General features: G+C 38.5%; 1 protein-coding gene across 12 annotated transcripts in view; it reads right to left on the reverse strand.

Moving 5' to 3' along the window:
• Window positions 1-15,145, reverse strand: part of LOC146754699 (nipped-B-like protein) — a 251,490-nt gene that overhangs the window by 29,614 nt on the left and 206,731 nt on the right. For 11 of the 12 annotated variants that reach the window (XR_014939007.1, XM_085527738.1, XM_085527746.1 and 8 more), the window contains 10 exons: window positions 10,884-10,973; window positions 10,421-10,635; window positions 10,217-10,319; window positions 9,288-9,386; window positions 9,032-9,178; window positions 7,712-7,846; window positions 6,136-6,234; window positions 5,327-5,380; window positions 3,318-3,426; window positions 2,071-2,207 (listed from right to left, as the gene is read on the reverse strand). Coding sequence is in view for 11 of the 12 variants with exons in the window: in XM_085527738.1 (XP_085383864.1) it covers window positions 2,071-2,207; window positions 3,318-3,426; window positions 5,327-5,380; window positions 6,136-6,234; window positions 7,712-7,846; window positions 9,032-9,178; window positions 9,288-9,386; window positions 10,217-10,319; window positions 10,421-10,635; window positions 10,884-10,973 (1,188 nt within the window). In the remaining variant the exon portion in view is untranslated. The remainder of the gene's footprint in view (window positions 1-2,070; window positions 2,208-3,317; window positions 3,427-5,326; window positions 5,381-6,135; window positions 6,235-7,711; window positions 7,847-9,031; window positions 9,179-9,287; window positions 9,387-10,216; window positions 10,320-10,420; window positions 10,636-10,883; window positions 10,974-15,145) is intronic. The other variant, XM_085527742.1, reaches the window with a different exon arrangement.

Raw genomic sequence — 15,145 nt, forward strand, 5'->3', positions numbered from 1 at the left:
GTGCAATTATACAATGCTTGGCAGAAGAAAACAACATCGAATGGCGATTCCACCTGCCATGTAATCCAATGGGGGCAGACCTCATTGAATGTTATAACGGTATTCTCAAGGCTGCCCTGAAGACAGACTCCCAGTCTGTCGCTTCAGGGCCTTGATGTCTTTCTTGCAGAGAGGAGCCCAACACTAAACACAGTACTCAAGGTGCAGCCTCACCAGTGCTGAGTGCAGGGGGAAAATCACTTCCGTGTTCCTGCTGTCAACACTGTTTCTGATGCAGGCCGGGATGCCGTTGGCCTTCTTGGCCACCTAGGCACACTGCTGGCTCATGTTCAGCCAGGCATCAATCAAACCCCCAGGTCCATTTCCTTCACACAGTCTTCCAGCCACTCTGCCCCAAGTATGTAACGTTGCCTGTGGTTGTTGTAGCCAAAGTGCAGGCCCTGGCACTTGGTCTTGCTGAACTTCATCCCATTGGCTTCAGACCAGCTCTCCAGCCTGTCCAGATCCCTCTGTAGGGCCTCGCTACCCCCAGGCAGATCCACACTTCCAGCCAACTTGGTGTCATCTGCAAACTTACTGAGGGGTGCACTCCATGCCCTCATCCAGATCATCATTAAAGATATTGAAGAGGACAGGCCCCAGCACCGACCCCTGGGGAACAGCATTTGTGATCAGTCACCAGCTGGATTTAGCTCCATTCACCACCATTCTCTGGGCCCAGCCCTCCAGCCAGTTCCTTACCCAGCCAAGTGTGTACCTGTCCAAGTTCAGGCTGAAGTGTTCACCCTGGATAATACGGCCTGTATATTACCCTGGAGGGCAGACCTTCTCCTCCTGGTACCCCTGAAACATCTGTATTACTCCCTGTGAGTCTTTGAGCCTCTATGATTACTGTAAGTAATGAAATACCATCAAAGCCTTCCAGTCTTGCTGGCAGATCACGTGCAACACCTGGTGATGGTTTACATGGGACTGATGGAGCATAGAATGGAATTGCACCTCACAACCACACGCCTCTGGTAATATCATCAAGCACCGGCCCATAAAAAAACATGAACTTTCACCAATCATCACTTGTCTTAAATTGTGTCAACATACAACACAACAGAAAATTGTATCAGCATCGCTATGAGTCTGTTCTCTGTATTTGGGAATACTCACCCTTTAGTTAATTCAATCATTGGTTCATGCTGTGAAGGGGTGGAGTGCATGGGAACTGTTGAATCACAGTCTGAACCTCTGATTGACCACCTGAGGCAAACAATGAGGCAACTGTGGGAGCATAGGTGAAGGCAATTCACCTGTGTGAGTGGAAGGGGTGTAGCCTGGCTCCACCTCTCCTAGACCCTATTTAAGGGCTGACTGCCCTTAAATCTGTTGTTTGCTCCTTTTGGAGTCTTTTTCAGTAAATTTAAGATATAGGTAAGCTTTCCATTATTTTTGATTGTTCTTCTCTAACTCAGTAATCATTTCATTCTAATTTCTCTATGTGCTTATTGATTATGCATTTGTATAATTGTAGGCTATACGCTCTCCTCTTTTTCCCTAGACACAAGTCCACAGCTTCCTTCTTTCTCCCCATTTGTCATGGAACTAAGCCAAGCTAGATTGAACTGTGTCAATTTTTAATACAGAAGCCCATTTGGTGTAGATTTTGCAGTACCACTCTCATTTCAGTGAAATGTGCTGTAAGTTATCGTTTTTCTAGTTTTCAAGTTTAAATTTGGGGTAGAATAATAGATGAAAAACACATGATACTCTGGAATCTATTATGTTCTAGTCTGTTTTGGTGAGCCTAAGACACAGATAAGCTTTCCATTTCTGATTTTTCCTCTCTAATGCAATAATCTTTCCTGTGTAACTTCTGTGTTCTTATCGTTTATGTATCTGTATATTCCTTATTTATACAAGGGGGTTGTGGCTAGATGATCTTTGAGGTCGCTTCCAACCCAAGTCATCCTATGATCTTATTTCTTTTTTCCTATTTTCAATTTTAAGCATGCAAGACAGTCATTCATTCCTATGCTTAATGACCTGAGGGAAAACAAGGCTGTTATTTTCTCTACTTACGCTACATTTAGTTGTCAAGTATGGCTGCATGGTCATAGCATGTTTGACCATTAGCTGGGGTCTGATTTTGCTGAATAAGAATAAAGTAGTTATGCAAGCAACCAAGCGACCAGAATTCATGTCTTTGTTGTCAGAATCTGCAAAGAATTAGAAAATATATAAGGTATATTAGATTCAAGTTTTGTTTGATTAATTAAAAACATATAGTCTAAACATCATAAGTTCATCTCTTCTATGACTTATCTTTCAAGACCAATATAGAATATTCTTATGCTTTCTTATTAGGTAAGAGCATTAGAGATAAATTTTTGTTTACATTTTTATAGGATCAGAAATTATGTGAAATGAGAAGCATATCTACTTCAAAGGAATTACTAATTTTAAAAAATATCTACTCTATACAGAACACTAGCTCAGCTATTATTTCCTATTATAACTGTAGGAGTTAGCTTTCTATTTTTGTTTTTAATTATCTAGAAGTTCTAACTTTTTCAAAGTAGTTCTGTTATTGAGGTTAGCTAGAGAAAAATTAGAGAAGCTTTATTATTATTCAGTGTTCAGAAGTTCATTATAAATTTAAATGCAATAAATTCACTACCTGTAGTTTTGAAATATGAGTTCTCTAACAAGATCATTTTGTGGTAGTAATTTTAACAATCACAAGTATAGTATTATGAGGGTTGCTCTGAAAGTAACACCTCAAATGTTATTTTGTTGGTCCACAACAGAGGTGGCTGTTGAAGGGTTGGCAGTAGAGGTTGAACCTTCCCACCAATATCCTGTTACATTTAGTTGCTGTATGGCATGTGGCAAAAGAGGGGCAATCTGACAGAATATTTGACATGTAAGTGTGTGTGCAGCAAAGGTGTTCACAGAATTCCTCCATATGGGAAGAGGGCACCCACTGATATTATTGACACATGCTGAATGATTATGGAGGCCAAACAGTGGATGTGAGCACAGTGAAGGGTGGGTGTTGTTTCAGCAGTGGTGACAATGATGTGACATGCACATCTGGCATACCATGAAATGAAGAGCATCTCAATTAGCTCATCTGCATGAATTGGCTAATGGAAATAACTATGTTGAAAACTAGTGTTTTGTAGCTGAGAATTTGCTCTATCAAGTAGTGTTCTTGAGTTCTTTCTACTTGTAGTTTACATGGAAATAAGTAGGAGGCAGTACTTTTGGAGTAACCTACATACAAAATCAAAGCAGTTTAGCTACTGGATTCTAAGTAGTATTACCTGATAAAGATTCCTCATACTTAAGGATATGTTCAACCAAATTGTCAACAAGCTGAGTACAGGCTTTCTTCACAGGTTTATATGAAGCATCCTCTTCTGACTTCAACAGCTACAGCAGATGAAACAAACAAAAAAATTGTAGTAAGTATTCGTTAATTTACTTTGGAGACATACTGGTTTTATAATAATTATTACTGGTACACAAGCATTTTGCATTGCAGAAGAAATTCTTTTTTTTCTCCGTAAAAGCTATGTAGCGAATAATATTTAAAGGAAATAATAAAAATGATCAACCCCCCAAAAAAATTAACTGTGACAAAAGGACAGAATAAAGCAGTTCTGATGTTTTGCCCTGAGATGCAAGTTAACATTGTTTTCCTCATAATTTCATGAAACGATCTAGTCAGTTTTTTGTTTTTTTTTTTTTAAAGTAACTAATAAAGTAACATTGTTTTCAGAATGATTAGGGGTGGGAAAAAAAAAAGCCAGTTCCAACATGATTGCTCTTTTGGAGAAGAAGCTTTTTCTAATATCCAAACTGAATTTCTCCTGGTGCATCTTGAGGCCATTTCATCTACTCCTATTGCTAGTTATGTGGGAACAGAGGCTGACCCCTGGCTCACTGCAACCTCCCTTCAGATAGTTATAGAGAGCAATAAAGTCTCCTGAGCCTCTTCTGCTCCAGACACCTCACCAGCTCTGTTGCCTTTCTCTGAACACGGTCCAGGGCCTTGATGTCTTTCTTGCAGTGAGGGGGCCAAAAAATGAACATAGCACTGAGGTGTGGCAATGAGTACCAAGGGATGATCACCTCCTGCTGGCTGCACTATTGCTGATAGAAGCCAGAATGCCATTAGCCTTCTTGGCCATCTGGGCACACTGCTGGCTCATATTTGGCTGAGCATCAATCAATACCCCCAGGTCCTCTTTCTCTATGTGGTCTTCCAGCCACTCTACCCCAAGCCTGTAGCATTGCCTGGGGTTGTTGTGGCCAAAGTGCAGGACCCGGCACTTGGTCTTGTTGAACTTCATCCCACTGGCCTCAGCCCAGCTATCCAGATCCTTCTGTAGGGCCTCTCTACCCCCAGGCAGATCAACACTTCCAACCAACTTGGTGCCCTCTGTAAACTTAATGAGGATGCATTTAATTCCTTCATCCAGGTCATCAATCGATATATTTAATAGGACAGACTTCCAGGTCAGAGGTAGAGGATAACTGGTCTGTCTTTAAAAGTCAGATGTAAAGAAGGCATTGAGAACCACAACCTTTTCCTTATCTTCAGTGGTCACGTTCCCCACCGTATCCAGTAAAGGATGGAGATTCTCCTTAGCTATCCACTTAATATACTTGTAAAAAGGGTTTTTGTTCCCTTTTACCCTAATGGTCAAGTTGAGTTCAAGTTGGGCTTTTGCCTTCCTGATTTTCTTCCTGTGTATCCTAACAACTTTTTTGTACTCTCCCTGAATTGCCCATCCCTTCTTCCACAGGAGGTAGATTCTCTCTTTCTCCTAGAGCCTCAGGGGACGATCCCTGTTCATCCATGCTAGTCATCTTCCCTGTCAGCTTATCTTGAAGCACAGGCAGATAGCCTGCTCCTGCACCTTTAAGATTTCCTTCTTGAGGAGTGACCAGCCTTCCTGGACTCCCTTTACCCTTCAGGACTGAATCCCAAGGGACCCTCCTTACCATAGTCCTGAACAATTCAAAGTCCATCCTTCAGAAGTCCAAGGTAGAAGTTTTGCTGGCTCCCCTTCTGACTTCATCAAGAATCATGAACTCTACCCTTTTGTGGTCACTTTTCTGAAGACACATCCCAACCTCAATGTCTCCCACTAGTCCTTCTCTGTTTGTGAATAGCATATCTAGTGAGGCACCTCCCCTGGTTAGGCTCTTACCAACTGTGTCCAAAAGTCCTCCACACAGCAGTCTTCCTTCAATGTGTTTTAGCATCAAAAGAGCTGTTAATATTCTTACAACAATTGTCATATATTAAAAATTTGTTACTTACATTTTGAAGAAGCTGTTCAAACCAATCATACCCTGTATCTCTACAAGCTGCAACCTAAAAGCAGTATTGAGAATAAACTGGTTAACAAAGGAATGTGAATATTACTTCAATGCAGATTTCATCTTTAAAGAAAAGTTAATGTGCTTATTTTTGTATGCATTCAGTACAATAATTTTATACCTTTGGAAAATAGAAACTATTTCCTGCATTTGAAAAAACATTCTCCTCATTTAAGCAGTTCCAGATTTTATATTCCATATAACGCAAAGCCTACATATTTTACTGACCACTGTAAAATTTGATTTTATAGTACATGTTGTACAGATTATATAAAGAAATCAATTCTGAAGTCTTATTGTATATCAAGATCAGCTCACAGGTGCTCTAAAGTGGAATTAGCAGAACTAAGTTAAGTTGAAGTCAAATTGACTGACTTTTCAGTCTGGAAAAATGCGTACTATGCTATTGTTAAGTAAAAATATTGAAAAGCAGGATAGAGATTAAACTGTTTTAAGTAGTAAAGCAAGTACTTGTTTTATCTTTACATCTTCAGTACACTGATATTAAAACACCTAAGCACAGTGATTTTACACAGAATGCACTTCCACTACAAACATATAGGGATTTTACTTAAAACAGATTTTTGAGACATGCTGTTTAATTCACTGTTCTTATAAAGTAGATTATGCAGGTATTAGTTTACTCTAGGTAAAGACAATAGACCACAATAAGACCATAGACAATATCTTAAAGATACTAAAAACATAATCAGTTTTTGCATGCAACTAATTTAAATCTGTATAATGTACCACATCAGTGATGTTTAGTATTTTCCTGGTCATTGCTTCTCTGTCATGGTGGGGAGTTGGAGTGAACCAGAGCTTCTGGAAAGTCTCATTTACTAATTTCTGAAGGGGGAAAAAAAAATAGCATTAGCACAAATAAGCAAGCTTATCTTGGCACAAAGGTGCTATCACTAATATATCCATACAGTATGTTGGAGATGTAGTCTACAAACAAAAACCCGCAGAAAAATATTTTTGAATAATTCATGAGGAATTATTCAAACTAAGATAGTTGCAGAGAATATTATCTGAGACAGACACAGATCTACTATTATGAGAGTTATACTGGTCTCTAAACAAGTAAAGTACCAAATGATCACTGGGAACTGATGCTATGAAAAGTGGAATTACAATTTTCCTGTGCTAGTTTGCATTCACGAGGAAAACATGCTACCCTGAGTGAATTACAACTGAACACAAGATTGTGACTTGTATAGTAGAATTAGCAGCACTGGTAGATCATTTGGGAGCTTTCAGAAGCTGTAACAAAGTGTGGGAGAGAACCCAAGCCTTTACAGCTAAACTTAGGAATTAGGCTCCTTTCCAATGTTTTTGGATAGTGGAAAAGGTGGAATAGAATCTAAGTGTACTATGCTATTCCTGCACTGTTTATAAAGCATATAGTTATAAGAATCTCTCCTCAACCATGGAAATATAGAAAATGAGTTGTGGAGACTGAGGTTGTTGGAAAGGCAAAGGAAAGAAGAGAAAACAAGGTCATCCTCCTTTCGTAGCAGCACATTACATCCAGCTTTCAGCACCCCAGATCCTGTGTCTTGATTTTCAGTCTTCACTGAAAGCCACTTGGCATTAATGCATCTCAAGTGGTAAAAATATATGCTGCTGCTTTGAAGATGCAGATTTCAAATCTCACTGAAAGTGTTACAAAAATTATTACAGATGTATTCTTAATAACCCAGATATTTTTGAAATTATTTTTGTTGAATCAAACAAAAACATCAGTGTCAGGTTTATGGTTTATCATATAATCTTAGTTTTGCGCCCTTCTGCATATACATTGCATGAAGAACAGAATTATTTGATCACATCAGTAACGTTTCAGGGGAAATAAATGATTCATTAAATGTTTAGAAATAATACCTAAAACATTACAAAGTACTTGTGTGCTTTTTTTTTTTAATGTATGACTTACATATCTGTTATATAATAATGTCAAGCACTTCATTTTGACCTAAATCTTATTTTGTTTGCAGAAAAGATTTTTATATTCCAGCTTTACTTCTTAGAGAAATATCAAACAGTGCTTGCAAGCAGAAAAAAAACCTATAGAATATACCTCTTAAAAAAAAAATAAAAAAATCTTTTGACAGCAAAAAACTTGAAGAAAATAAGAAAAACAAAAACAAGTGAGAATTTAAATTCAAGATACTAAATATCTCAAAAATTAAAAGTAAATAAAACTCATAAATCTTACTCTAAGATGCAATTAAATACTGTGGCTTTTTAAAAATTTTTTTGTGAAATATAAAAACGCTAAAACACTGGTAATTAAAATCTTGAAGGAAATTTTTTATTATACCTTAATGCCTTCTTCGTCATTGACTCTCCGAATCATTTTCACACACATCTCTGTAATTTTGGGAAATGTTGGTTGTTCAATGCAGATATCCCTAAGTATTTTTATCACTCTCTTTCTGACACTGATACCAGTATCCTGTGAGGAGAAAAACCATCACAACTCTTGAAAACAAATCCAACATATGAATTAATTTTCATTATATGAACTAATATTTGAAGATCAACCAATCCTATGTACAAAATATATTTAAAAGAAGCAGATAAAATATTCTGGAGTGCATTTATATGAAAGGTCAATGTAACTCATGCCACTTGAATTCTAAAAGCCTGGCTGAGTGTCCCAAATACTGAAATGCTTCCTCCACTTAAACTGAACTCTTAAATCAGAGGGTATAAGAATTCAGATGTTGTAAATGTATAATTCCACTTCTAGAGCTTACAAGTTACATGCAATGATGTTTTAACAACTTTGAACGTACAAGACCTTTTGCAGATCTGGACAATAATACTTCAAGCCTCAGAATAAAGATTATGCATAAGCCCTGTGCAACAATTTGTCTCCGTTTTCCTAGCCTTCATCTAATGAGATGGATAAGGAGCTTCACTTCATATAATCTTAATCAAAACATGTTTAATGTGAATGCCTGGATGAATTATTTTATATGCATACTTCATAAGCACACAGAACTATCTATAAAAGCCCTTCAGTAACATATTTTATCATGTAACTATAGCAAATGAGTAGCATTTGACTAAAAACCCATGCAACAAGAATCTTAAAAGCTAGTATTAGTCTTCTAGTTAAATTAACATTGTATTTTATTTGAGCATCCAGACAGGAAACTATTTAGTGAAAAAAAATAACAGGAGACTTTTGAAAATCCTAGAACATAACACAGAGGAAAAGAAAAAAAAAAAAAGTAGTTTTCTCTTTTTTCTTTTGGATTACAAATGGCGAATTTTAATTACTGTGCTGTAGATATTTCTTCGTTGTTCCCAATTGCCTTCAGAGATCTACTTCTCAAACTTCAAATGTGTGGAATAACCTATTTCACCTAATTTGTACCTTAACAGTGGAATTAAAGAAGGAACATAATCATGGTTCTGTTAAGGTACATTTCTATGTTTACTTTCTGACATAAAGAAGTTTTATTGGAAAGAAGTGATGTGTTTTACAGGGCTGGTCTTAGAAAGATTATGCTCCTCACTGAAAACAATAAAGTACAATTCACTTTTGGGGTGATAATTCCATATTATTAATTATATAAACTGCTGAAAACAAGCTTCCCAATGCCATTTACTTTATCACAAGTCACCATACCAATATTCTTTCAATCAGCATGTCGTAATACTGCTCAGCAAGCTGAGGACGACAGAGCACAAATCGGCCAAGCAGCTCTACAGCTGCTTCTCGTACACTAGTGGAGTAATCCATTAATCGTCCATGAACTCCTCGTTGCATATCCAGCTAAAAAGAACAAATAAAGCACAAATCCAAAATAAGAAATCAAGATTTCTTTTAAGTGTGATAAATATACACAGGATTTCCTTTTTTTTTTTTTTTTTTTTTTTTTTACCCTGGCTAGAATACTGGGGTCTACAGCAACAACCTCAGACAAACACTTCATGGCTTTTGTTCGAACAGCAATTGTATTTTCACCAAGCACACGCAGAATCTAATAAGAGAACAAAAACAAAATCTCAATTGCTTTGGGAAGGTAGTGAACAATGTTTAACAAAATACAGAATAACATGCAATCTATTTAACTAAAATAAGAATATCCATCTACTAAAAATTGAATACATATAATCATAGAACAGGTTGGGTTGGAAAGGACCTTTAGGATCATCTATTTCCAACCCCCCTGCTATAGACAGGGATACCTCCCACTAGACCACGTTGCTCAAAGCCCCATCCAGCTTGGCTTTGAATGCTTCCAGACAGTGAAGAGGCTCTATGGCACTGATCACTTGGAGCATGGAAATTTGCTAGGATTTGCTCCACCTCTAAGAATATTTCAAACAGGATTTATAGAGAGCCCATATGTTCACTTAAAGTAAAGGGACTTAAACCTCTAATTTTGCAGTTCAGATGTGGTTTCACTATGGTTCTAGCATGCACTTGTGCAAGCAAATGATCAAGTTGGCTTATATTTCCAAATCAAATTAAGACACATTTCATGAGTTAGCACTATCAAAAGAGCATGCATCATATAGAAACTGTGAACATTTAAACATTTTAATTATCCTTTTACTGTTTACATCTAATGATTTTGCAATGTACATACACAGACAAAAATAACATATGCACAATGTGATATATGAAATGCATGCAAGAGAAATAAGCACTTATGGCATCACTACAGAAAATTAAAGCATGTGGTGTTACCATGGTCTGTTAAATATTTGTGTTCAACGATTAACAGATATTTCACACTACCCCAAATGTGTTTGGAGTAAAAAACCAACTGTGTTTTACTCTACTAAGACTTCTGGCACAGTTTACCTGTGTCAAATAAATATCGAAGCTCTGGGCAAACGGCCTCATAGAGGCCAAGTAGCGAACAATCAAACAAGCATCTTCATAGTCCACAGTATCAGAATTCATTCTGCAACAAATTCAGTATGTTAATTAGGATACGTTTATTAAAACATAATTAAAAACATCAAATACATGGTTAATGAAAATATCAGCAGTACTGAAACATACTTTAATGTACTGAACTGAGATGCAGCAGTTGTAATGATGCTACGAAGAAACTTTTTGCGACTTTCTGCTCTGTTCATGATTTGTCCTGTGGTCTCAACATCCTTTGCATGATGAGTTCCTTCAGATGAATCCTCATCTTTCTGAGATTTAATTGCTTTCTCTGTCTCCATAGTTGTATCACGGAACCACTGAGCTATATAAAACTTCCGAGAAAACTGGAGAGATACAGTAGAATGCATAAAAACCAAAACCAAAACCAACAGATATAATATTAATAATTTATAATGAGATTAAGTAAGTCTAATAATGCATCAACCTTATTTTGGAAAAGATGCTCAACAGTATGTTGGAGTGACAATTTAAATTGAAGCACTAATATATATGACTGAAAGTCATTTATTTCAGGAGACATATTACTGAAATTATTTTTATATACGCTTAAGATCAGAAAGCTGAAGTTTACCACTAATGATGCATCAGTTTCTGTATTCTCATCTAGATAATCCAGCAAAGCCTTTTGTAGCTGTTGAATTTCATCACCTCCTCCTGAAACCTGTCAGGAGAAATATAGTTATAAAATACAGTATTGTTCAGTCAGTGGTAATTATCATCTGACAATCTGTATGTCCACTTATGAAATACGGTGAAGTTAGTTTTGATAACTGCAGAACATTAACAGTTTTTTAAGCAATTCCCCATAAACTGCATACAAGCTAAATAAAATTTGACTTTAGAACTCCAAAGTCTTAAAAAATAAATAAATTAAAAGCAGATTAAGACTGGTTTTAAAACAGATTGATTGATTTATTTTCATTCTATTATCTTGTGTGAAGATTCTTCATCACTTGTGGGAATACAAGAAAAGCTGTTCAGAGCAGCAGCTGTGGAGCAAGATAAACAGCATGAGAACCAAGGACACCTCTGGAAGGAGAAGGGACTCACAGCTCTGACTGGATATGTGCCTGCATGGACAATTGAAAAGTGTTTTGTAGAATGCTCTGTTCACATGTAAAGGTGGTTGGGAAAGTTGTAAGGGCGGATGGGAAAGTTAGAAAACAAAACTTATGAAGGTATATAAGGGATGTGAGAACTTGTAATAAACGATTTGGATTGTTCACATCTGAGTCCGTGCCTCAAACGCTGCAATCACTGAGAAAAAAAGGGCTGAAATCATACAGACTGACACAAGGTTTAATCTTTAAAAATCTTTGTTAGTTGTCTTACTAATAATAAAATACTGAAAACAGTGACTTCTCGGGTAAACAAGGGATAGAAGGCAAAACAGTCAAATGAAAAGAAATATGAAAATATAGACAACAGTAGAAAGGTATGGAAAACAACAAAAAAATAACCCTTGGTAAAAATATTTGGTATGACTATGAAAAGGAAAACTTACAGAGGTTGATCCCAAACCTCTCTGAGCTGTAGCAATAAAGAAGCAAATTGAGATTAAACAAAGTTTCTCTTAGTCACACATAGCACATAAAACCTTTTTACAGAATAGGATAATACTAATTTTCCTGTAAAGAACATTTAAGTTTGTTATGGGTTACCTAGATTTACCTGTGCCTGTGACAGGGGGCAGCCACCCCATAGGGCGTGGCCCAAAAGGGAAGGGAAAAGGGGAATGGGAGAAGAGAACAGCGGTGGCAATCTAAGGAGGAAAACTAATTTTACTAAATATGATATCGGAATACAAGATAACACAATATAATACAGTATGATTGAGGCTAAAAAATTGAACAAAATAAAGAGAGAATGTCCCCAAAAACCAAGAGGCCTACTGTGAACTCTAGGCAACACGGCTGGAACGCTTCCCACTCTCCAAGACTCCGAGAGAGAGAGAGAGCTCCAGCATGGGATCGAGATTATATATATGCCCTCCTCCAGTGACTTATCTCTGACCGCGAAGTCCTCTGGGATACGTAGTTTTCTTCTGAGAGCTGAGTATTCGGGACGTTGTTATTGCACGGAACTGGAGTATGAACTTTTTAATGATTCATACTGCACATGATGTTATGATGTGGAATATTGACAGCAACATTACAAAACCATGACATTCCACCCCTTATTCTACATTATTACATCATGTTTAATATACATACATATATACACGTATATAAAACTATGATATATGATATACTAAATAGTACAATTAAATGTAATGTAACTAAACGTATAACTATAATAACTAAAATGCACTACACGTGTAAATATATACATATATACATAGAATTACAGACTGCACTCCCCCAACATCAAATTCCCTTGTGGTACACAATGAACATCCCCATCCTTCTGCATCACCCACCAAGTGCACCCAGGTCCCCGGGCAAAAACAGTTTGATGGAGAGGTTTACCCTTTCCAGAGGCTGGAAGGACCCAAACAGCTTTTTCCAACATGTTCTTTACATGTACAACAAGGACGTTATCTCACTCTACAGTACGTAGGGGGCTGGATTGGCTAGGACCATCACGATTGACAGATCCTCTAGTATTGACCAACCAAGTGGCTTCTGCCAGATGCTTTTCTCAGTGCTTAAATGTTCCACCACCCGTTGCTTTCAACATAGTTTTCAAGAACCCATTGTATCATTCATTTTTACCAGAAGCTGGTGCATGGTAGGGGATATGATAAATCCACTCAATGCCATGATCTTTGGCCCAAGTATTTATAAGGAAATTTTTGAAATGTGTCCCATTATCTGATTCTATTATTTCTGGAGTGCCATGCCGCCACAGGACTTGTTTCTCAAGACCCAATATGGTGTTTAAAGCAGTAGCATGGGGTACTGCATATGTTTCAAGCCACTGTGGTAAGCACATAAAACCACTGCAAGATTGTGGCAAGGTGATATAATCAACCTGCCATGCCTCCCCATATTTATACTTTTGCCATCGCCCTTCTCCCCAGAGAGGTTTCATCCTCTTGGCTTGTTTAATTATGGCACATGTTTCACAGTCATGAATAATCTGCGCAATAGTGTCCATAGAATCTGGCCCACTTATATGTTGCATCTCTTCCTTGATGGCCTGAGGTCTCATGGGCCCATCGAGCTAGAAATAATTCACCCGTGTTCTGCCAGTCCATGTCTATTTGAGTCACCTCAGTTCTGGCAGCATTATCTACCTGATGGTTGTTTTGTTGTTCTTCAGTAGCCTGACACTTGGGCACGTGTGCATCCACGTGACGCTCCTTTACAACCATATCTTTTGCTCGGGCAGCAATGTCTTTCCACAGTTCAGCAGCCCAAACAGGTTTACCCCTCCGTTGCCAGTTATTTTGTTCCCACTGCTGTAACCACCCCCATAAGGCATTTGCCACCATCCATGAGTCAGTATAAAGCATTGGCCACCTCTCCCGTTCAGCAACATAGAAGGTCAGCTGGACAGCCTTTACCTCTGCAAACTGACTTGATTCTCCTTTACCTTCAGTGGACTCTGCAACCTGTCGTGTGGGGCACTACACAACAGCTTTCCATTTGCGATGCTTCCCCACAATACGACATGATCCATCAGTGAACATGGCACATTTCTTTTCATTTTCTGGTAGTTCATTGTATGGTGGGGCCTCTTTAGCACATGACACCTCTTCTGCTGGTGATGTTCCAAAATTTTTACTTTCAGGCCAGTCCATGATCACCTCTAAAATTCCTGGACAACTGAGTTTTCCCATCCGCGCTCGTTGTGTAATCAGCGCAATCCACTTGCTCTAGGTGGCATCAGTAGTATGATAGGTGGAGGGAACCTCTCCCTTGAATATCCAGTTCAGTACTGGCAGTCGAGGTGCCAGATGAAGCTGCGTTTCAGTACCAACTACTTCGGAATCAGCCTGAACACCCTCCTGCGCGGCTAAGATCTCCTTCTCAGTTGGAGTGTAGCACTCTTCAGACCCCTTGTACGCTTGACTCCAAAATCCCCGGTGTCGGCCTCAGGTCTCTCCTGAGGCTCTTTGCCACAAACTCCAAGTGGTATCTTTCTCTCCAGCAGTAGTGTAGAGGATGTTCTTTACATCCTGTCCCGTCCGTACTGGCCCCAGGGCCACAGCACGGGCTATCTCCTGTTTAATCTGTTCAAAAGCCTGCTGCTGCTCAGGGCCGTGTGCAAAATCATTCTTCTTCCGCGTCACCTGATAAAGGGGGACTACAATGAGGCTGTAGTTTGGAACGTGCATCCTCCAAAAGCCCACTATGCCCAGGAAAGACTGTGTCTCTTTCTTGCTAGTAGGTGGAGACATGGCAATGATTTTGTCAATCACTTCTGTTGGGATGTGACAATGTCCATCCTGCCACTTCATACTGAGGAATCGAATTTCCTGGGCAGGTCCTTTTACTTTGCTTCGCTTAATAGCAAAACCGGCTTGTAGAAGAATTTGGATAATTTGCTCTCCTTTCATGAAAACTTTTTCTGCTGTATCGCATCACAGAACAATGTCATCAATGTACTGCAGGTGCTCAGGAGATTCACCATGTTCCAGTACAGTTTGGACCAACCCATGGCAAATGGTTGGGCTGTGTTTCCCCCCCTGGGGCAAATGGTTCCAAGTATACTGAATGCCCCTCCAGGTGAAGGCAAACTGTGGCCTAAGTTCTGCGGCCAAAGGAATAGAGAAGAAGGCGTTAGCAATATCACTGGTGGCATACCATTTGGCTGCTTTTGACTCCAGCTCGTACTGGAGTTCTAACATGTCCGGCACAGCAGCACTCAGTGGGGGTGTGACTTCAT

The sequence above is a fragment of the Coturnix japonica genome, chromosome W (assembly GCF_054131305.1).
Source record: "Coturnix japonica strain WE chromosome W, WE-NBRP24, whole genome shotgun sequence".
Taxonomy (NCBI): domain Eukaryota; kingdom Metazoa; phylum Chordata; class Aves; order Galliformes; family Phasianidae; genus Coturnix; species Coturnix japonica.